The sequence below is a fragment of the Elephantulus edwardii genome, unplaced genomic scaffold (genome assembly GCF_000299155.1).
Source record: "Elephantulus edwardii isolate Elephantulus edwardi_28Jun2011 unplaced genomic scaffold, EleEdw1.0 scaffold00343, whole genome shotgun sequence".
NCBI lineage: Eukaryota > Metazoa > Chordata > Mammalia > Macroscelidea > Macroscelididae > Elephantulus > Elephantulus edwardii.
The window spans coordinates 171,929-179,408 of NW_006400093.1; the positions used below are offsets into that span (position 1 = coordinate 171,929).

General features: G+C 38.6%; 1 protein-coding gene across 1 annotated transcript in view; it reads right to left on the bottom strand.

Annotated features, from left to right (window-relative positions):
• Positions 1-1,170: 1,170 nt before the first annotated feature.
• Positions 1,171-7,480, bottom strand: part of LOC102859411 (uracil phosphoribosyltransferase homolog) — an 89,227-nt gene continuing 82,917 nt past the window's right edge. Inside the window, exon 7 of the mRNA XM_006901769.1 lies at positions 1,171-1,402. Within this exon, the coding sequence (XP_006901831.1) occupies positions 1,296-1,402 (107 nt within the window). The 3' untranslated portion in view covers positions 1,171-1,295. The remainder of the gene's footprint in view (positions 1,403-7,480) is intronic.

Sequence of the window (7,480 nt, forward strand, 5' to 3'; positions counted from 1 at the left end):
AATCAATTTCCCATTATGAAAATGCTTTAATATAAAAATAAGACTACAGTTTTACAAGCACGGTTCAAAACATAAACAATGTTTTCTAAAGTGATTCTCTCCCTTTAAGAAACTTAAATGTGAACACACAGCTTCTTTTAATGTGTAATATTTTCCCCATTTTAATACACATACAGCTGACAAATAGGCAAAATAACTAATTTCCAAATAAAGGCTTATAGTAGAAATATAAAAATTAAAATTACATGTTTTCATTTCCTTACTAGCTATAAGACCTAAGAAGAAATAATCTTTTCCCTTACACTGCAGACAGTTGGCCACCAAGTCCTTTTAGAGGATTTATAGAGAAGTAATTGTACTTGGCGGCCCCATTATCAGCATTCTGACATCCCTAGTTAAGTCCAGGTTACAGTTTTAGTTGTTGAAAATGTCACACCATCTTCTTTTCTTCACTCGGATATGGCAACAGTTAGGGTTATGGTCTGGGAGAGAAGCCATAAAGAACACAATGGCAAAGTTCAGAGCTGTTGTTCATAGGGTTGTAGGCAACTCAATGGCACATATTGTAAACATATATTCTAAAAAAATTTTTTTAAAACATATAGTCTGGGTCTGCCAAAAGAATTAGGATAGTAATGAAAATATTGTAAGAGACATTCCTTTCTCCTTCTTAATAGCATCTACAGTGTTGGGAACAAAGACTAGATGGTAGCAACCACCATGCCCATTCTATCACCCTAGAGTTAAAAGCAAAATGCAAAAGAATAGTGAGTCAAAGAATTGACTCTCATTTGGGTTTTATTTGTAGATGAAAGCAACCTCCAAAGTAGACAGTTTAAAGATTAGGAAACAATTTCAGTACACTGAGGGAGTTCTAGTGGCAAAGTTTATAGGGAATTGAGCTTGAATCTACTATCAGCAGCAACTTAGACAAAGGATGGGAAATGTTGGAGGGGGTCATTTCTAGTCTGAGAAACCCAATGAAAAGTCTGCTATGAGTCAGTTCCAGCACAATGGCAACATGAATGAGAGGGACAGAGAGTTCTACAGAGAGAGGCTAGTAATTTGCATGAGCATATAACCAAAATTTCCATTTTTTCTAAGAGAAGTCCCATTCTGAATTTATTACCAATCAAATAAAATATACCACAAATATTACCTTTTTACAAGAACCAACCCCAAAATGAAAATGTAAGTACACAATTTTGTCACTCATCAGTGAATTTGTAAAACAAGTAGAAACTCAAATCATAAGTTTAATATTATACCAGATGATTAATTTTTCCTTCAGTAACTTAGTCTGTTCCAAAATATTTTTGTCCAAAATGTGTAGGTGCAACAGGATGAACTTCAGTAGTTAAAATTGTGATCTCTGGAAACTCCTGAATGATAGATTTGGCACCTGCAAAAAATAAAAGGAAAATTGCTGCTATACTAGGACTTTTTAGTAATAGTAGTCAGAATTCAAATATTTTATATTCAGTCAATAATATTAGATAAAAAACAATGATCTTTGGATACTTACCCATACTCATTTAATATCTACTTGATCAATATCTGAAAAACTTTATAGTAGTCACACTATGTATTCACCTCCTGTTGATGCATAAAGTGAAGAGGACTTAAAGTGCTTGCTGTGGAAGATCAAAGACTACAGCCTTCAACATGGATTACATTTCAACACCAAGAAAACAAAAATTCTCACCACTGAACCAGTAGGTAACATCATGATAGATGGATAAAAGATTGAAAGTGCCAACAACTTTATCTTACTTGGATTCACAATGAACACATTTGGTACTGTTCTTGTTATGTGCCGTCAAGTCACCTGTGACTCATAACAACCCTATGTACAATAGCTCTGAAATCTGTCCTATTCTGAACCAGTTTCAATGTCTCCAAAACACCTGGCCCCATTACCCCAGTTACTGTGTCAATCCATCTCATACCGGGTCTTCCTCTCCCGCACTGTCCGTCCACCCTTGTAAGCATGATGTCCTTCTCCAAGGACTGGTTCCTCCTGGCAACATGCCCAAAGTATGTGAGACAGAGTTTCAAAATCCTTGCCTCCAGACATCAACTTGTTTTCTTAACACTCTTGAAACACATAGTATTAGCAGTCAGGTAATCAAGAGACTTATTACACTGTTAAAATCTGCAGTAAGGGACCTCTCCAAATTGCTGAGGAGCAACAGTGTCAGTTTGAGAACTAAGGTGCACCTGACATAGGTCATAGTTTTTAAATCACTTGCTATGCATCCAAGAGCTGGACAATAAATAAGGATGACAGAAGAAGAATTGATGCCTTTGAGTTGTGGTGTTGGAAAAGAGTACTGAATATCCCATGGACTGCCAAAAGAACAAACAGGTATGTCTTGGAAAAAGTGAAGCCAGATTTCTCCCCGGAGGAGAGGATAGCAAAGCTTCAACTTGTATACTTTGGGTGTGCTGTTAGGAGAAGCTTTTCTATGGAGAGGGATACCATGCGTGGAAAAGTGGAGAGTCAACAAAAGAGAGGAAGACCTTCAACCAGATGAACTGACATTGCTACAATGAGCTCGAGTATGTCAGAAATAATGAGGATGACACAGGATAGGCCAGAGTCAGATCTGTTATTCATAGGGTCACTATGAGTCATACTTGATTTGATGGCAGCATCATGAAGAATTGTTTTTATATACGCTCAAGGCCATACAAATCATAGTAACCCTGTGAACAATAGATCTGAATCTTGCCTTATCTAAAGCCATCCTCACAATATCCGAAAGGCTCCAACCCATTGTTACAATCATTTTGCCAATCCATCTTGTTGAAGGTCTTGTTCTCTTACTCTGACCTTTCCCAGCATGATGTTTTTCCAAGGCCTGGACTCTCCTAATACCATGTTCAAAATATGTGAGATGAAGTTTCACCACACTTGCCTCTAAGGAACATCCTGGTTCACTTCTACCAAGATAAACTCCTTGGTTCTTTTGGGAGCCCATGAGATACAGGAAACAATTAAAATTATGGTTTAGAACGGGTGCACCTTAGTATTTCAACTGACATAGGGAGCTCCGGTGGCCTAGTGGCAAGAAGCTGCACTGCAATCCCAGAGGTATTCAAATGGACAGTATTGCTCTTTAGCACTTTGGAGAGATCCCTGACAGTATATTTTGCAAATGCAACACGTAATTTAATTTATTGAATGCTGTTGCCATGGGTGTTGAATGTGGATCCAAGTAAAATTAAAACCTTGATAATTTAATCTTTGCTTCATCTATCATGAAGTTGATGCAGTGGTGAGCATTTTTATTTTCTTCATGTTGAAATGTAATACATACTGAAGGCTACAGATTTTCATCTTCTGTAACAAGTGCTCGAATCTCTTCTCTCTAATTTTTTAAATTTCAAGATACTTTTATTTTTAAAACAGGTCACAAAACAACCTTTTGGACCATTCTGCCCCTGGACAAGCTACAAATGCTTGCTCAGCATCTGGGTACATTCTTTAGTAACGTGTGTAAAGTGAATAAAAATGTATGTAAGACAAAAATTCATAAAGTTTCCATAGGAAAACAGATAAGTGAGACGCTCAATGCCTAGTCTTCCATATTGTTGTATCTGTCCATTGCTATCCTACTCATATAAAGACATTTCAAAATGAGCAATAATTAAGTTAAATGGTTCCCCCCAAATCCCTTAATTCAAGCTGAACTTGGAGTTAATAGCTACAAAAATGGTATCTACACATTAAAACTAACTGAAGCACAAGTTGTTGGGTGCCATTTCATTCTACTTTCCCAAGCACAAGACAAGGGCTGAGTGATGACATCTTGTTCCTCTATTTTGGGTGGATACTCATAATTCTTCATCTGCTCCATGAGTTGCCATGTTGGCCCAGACATCACATAGTAGATAGCTGGCCTCTGGAACCCATTGAAAGTAGAAGTGGCAGCAATGGTGTAAATACCCATGTTTTCAAACAGCATCTAATCATGTACATGCATTTCTAGCAGATTATAGCACTCAACAATCCAATCCGGGCCATCATATGTTGGTCCTCATATGCTAGATGAATAATATTTCTCATCTAATTTGGGTCTCTTTTGCAGCCAGGGCTTAACTTGTGCAAGATCATAAAGGATGCAATTAAATGAACCATATACTTGATCATTTAATGAGCCATATACAGCATCATTCATATAATACACAAAAGACTTGTTTACTTGATTCATCTTCAGCATCAGAGCCTGCCTGTTCCTTTAATTCTTGGCAATGATATTAAAAGCAAAGGTGAAAGCTGATGAAACATAGTGTCTCTGTCTGTCTCAGCTATGATTTTTACTCCACAGTCTGATGGAGAATACTTGTCCATTGCTAGATTGATTACACTGGTGATCTCTTCAGATTTAAACTTCATATCCTAAGATCCCAGAAATTGAAGTTATACTAATTGATATACTTCAACTAACAGATGCTGACCTAGATGTGTTCACCAGGTTGTGCCAAGCAATCTGGAGGACAGCCACTTGACCAACTGACTGGGAGATCTACATTTGTTCCCATTCCAAAGAAAGGTGATCTAACAGAGTGTGGAAATTACCAAATTGTATCACTAATATCACGTGCAAGCAAGATTCTGGAAGATTATCCAAAAATGACTGGAACAGCACATCAACAGAGAATTGCAAAAAGTGCAGGCTGGATTTAGAAGGAGTCATGGTACTAGGAATATTGTAGCTAATATTAGATGGATCTTGGATGAAAGCGGGAAGTACCAGAGGAATGTATATCTGTGATTCATTGATTATGCAAAGGTGTTTGACTGTGTGGATCACAACAAATTGTGGTTAACTCTGAGAAGAATGGGAATCGCAGAACACTTGATCGTGCTAATGCAGAACCTATACTTGGACCAGGTGGCCATTGTCAGAACAGAACAAGGAAACACTGCATAGTTCAAAATTGGGAACGGTGTATGCCAGGAATGTGTCCTATCTCCATACCTTTTCAATCTCTATGCAGAACAAATCATCTGCAAGGCTGGGCTCTAAGAGGAGACTCATCAGGATTGGAGGAAGACTCATCAACAATCTGCATTATGGAGATGACACAAGCCTGCTTGCTCAAACTGAGGAGGATCTGAAGCGTTTGGTGCAGAAAGTCAAGGACTACAGCCTTCAAAATGGTTTGAAGCTCAATATTAAGAAAACAAGGATTCTCACCACTGGGCTGATTGGCAACATCATGATAGATGGTGAAGAGATTGATATTGTTCACAGCTGTAATTTGCTTGGCTCCACAGTCAACACTCTCGGAACCAGCAGCCAAGAAATTAAAAGATGTATTGCGATGGGAAAGTCTGCCAAGACCTCTCCAAAGTACTGAAGAGTAACGATTTCAGTCTGGAAACTAAGGTATGCCTGATACAGGCTATGGTCTTTGCAATCACCTGCTATTCATTAGAAATCTGGACAATGACTAGGGATGACAGAAGGAGAATTATTGCCTTTGAGCTGTGGTGCTGGAGAAGAGTATTGAATATACCATGGACTGCTAAGAGGATGAACAGTTTCATCCTTGAGAGGGTTAAACCAGGCTGCTCCTTGGAGGCAAGGATTCTGAAGCTTCATCTGGCATATCTTGAGCATGTTGGAAGGAGGGACAAGTCCTTGGAGAGGGACATCATGCTTGGGAGGGTAGAGGGACAGCGCAGGAGAGGAAGACCCTAAATGAGATGGATTGATTCAGTGACTGGGGTAATGGGGTAGGTGTGTCAGAGATAATGAGATTGGCACAGGATAGAGAAGGGTTTAGGGCTGTTGTACATAGGGTCGCTATGAGTTGCAGGCGATTCTATGGTACACAACAACAAAAACAACATCCTAAGATCCAGGAAAGCCACCACCAATAACAAGCAGATACATGCTAAAACCAGCCACAGCTCCCATGTCAAAGAGTCAATGGACATCAGATATTGCTTGCACACAGGTCTTTGGGTCAGTACAGCCACTTCCCATGTGGAACCTGACACCAATGATTCAATACTGAGTTCTTTAGCTCATTCTAAAAGAAGCCTGCTGGTTTTAAGTGTGGCACCAAATTTAACACTAAGGTTTTGAAATCATCAGTGGCAGTCTGCAAAAAAAAAAAAAAATTGCCTTTGTATGTGCCCTGGCAACTTTCATCCACTCTGCTTCACTATCAAAAGTCATCATCTGAGCTTTATTACTGGCAGTAAAGTTAATTTGAGATATTTGTTTACAAGGATTTGTATAGATTATTCTCTCTGGAGTGACACCAGGACTCTCCATCAGCTGTATTTCAGTCTTACTTGTACGGGCAAATCCTGTCTCTGTGGTAGCTCTGCTTTCATTACATTTAGCTGCATCAAAGGGAGGAAGAACTTTTAGACATCTTAAATACATCTTTAGGATGTCTCATAGGTCCACAACATAAAAAGGCATCTTTATCATCTGAAGAGAAAATGTCATTACTTTTTTGGTCAAGAATATCCTTGGCAGTAAACACTTCATAAAGGAAATAACAGTCAAACTCTTCATTACTAAAGCTGTTCATGGGTTTGGTTTTTTTTTTAATGTTTTTCTAATATAAAATAAAAAGGAAAACTAAGATAGAATTTTTAATTCTTTCCTGCTTCTCACAAAGGCCAATTCTCCAGGAATTTCAAATCTGACTGAGTAGCAGGCTTCTATCCTTGGTAAAGCACTGGAAATGTGATCAGTACACATAGACACCATGAATCAGCACTATGTAGATGCCCAAGTGGGAGTGCAGCAGAGCAGATAGGCTTCTCCTGGTACACTCAAGCAGCTGAACACCTGCCTAGCTCCCTCCTGCAAGAGGACCATAGGTCCATCAAAGAACTGAAGATGCTGGGTCAGGGGCATCCTGAGGCGAAGGTTGTAGGGCACTGGCTTCAAATCTTCTTTAATTCTAGCAAGAAAGGTTGTGTCATCTGCATTATGCAGGCTGTTGAGTCTTCCTTTGATCCTGATACCACTTTCATAAATCCAGTTTGATGATAAATCAGATAGATGATTTGCTTGCATAGAGATCAAACAAGTATGGGGAAAGGATAAATTCCTGGATACATTCCTGAAGCACACCTTTCTGGATTTTATTTAAATCATGCAGTTTTCCCTTCTTTTGTTCAGACAACAGCTGCTTGGTCTAGGTATAGGTTTCACAAGAGCACAAATAAAGTCTTTTAGACTTCCCATTCTTCTTAGTGTTAACCATAATTTGTTTTGATCCACACATTCAAATACCTTTGTCTAGACAATAAAACACAACATCTTTCTCACATTCTCTGCTTTCAGCCAAGATTCAACTGATATCAGTACAGATCAATACTCTTGCCATAGCCTCATCTGAGTACAGCTGGAATTTTGGGAAGTTTTCTGTCAAATCACTGTTGCAACTGTCTTGCAATAATCTTTAGCAAGATTTTATTGTTTGTGATATTAATGATAGT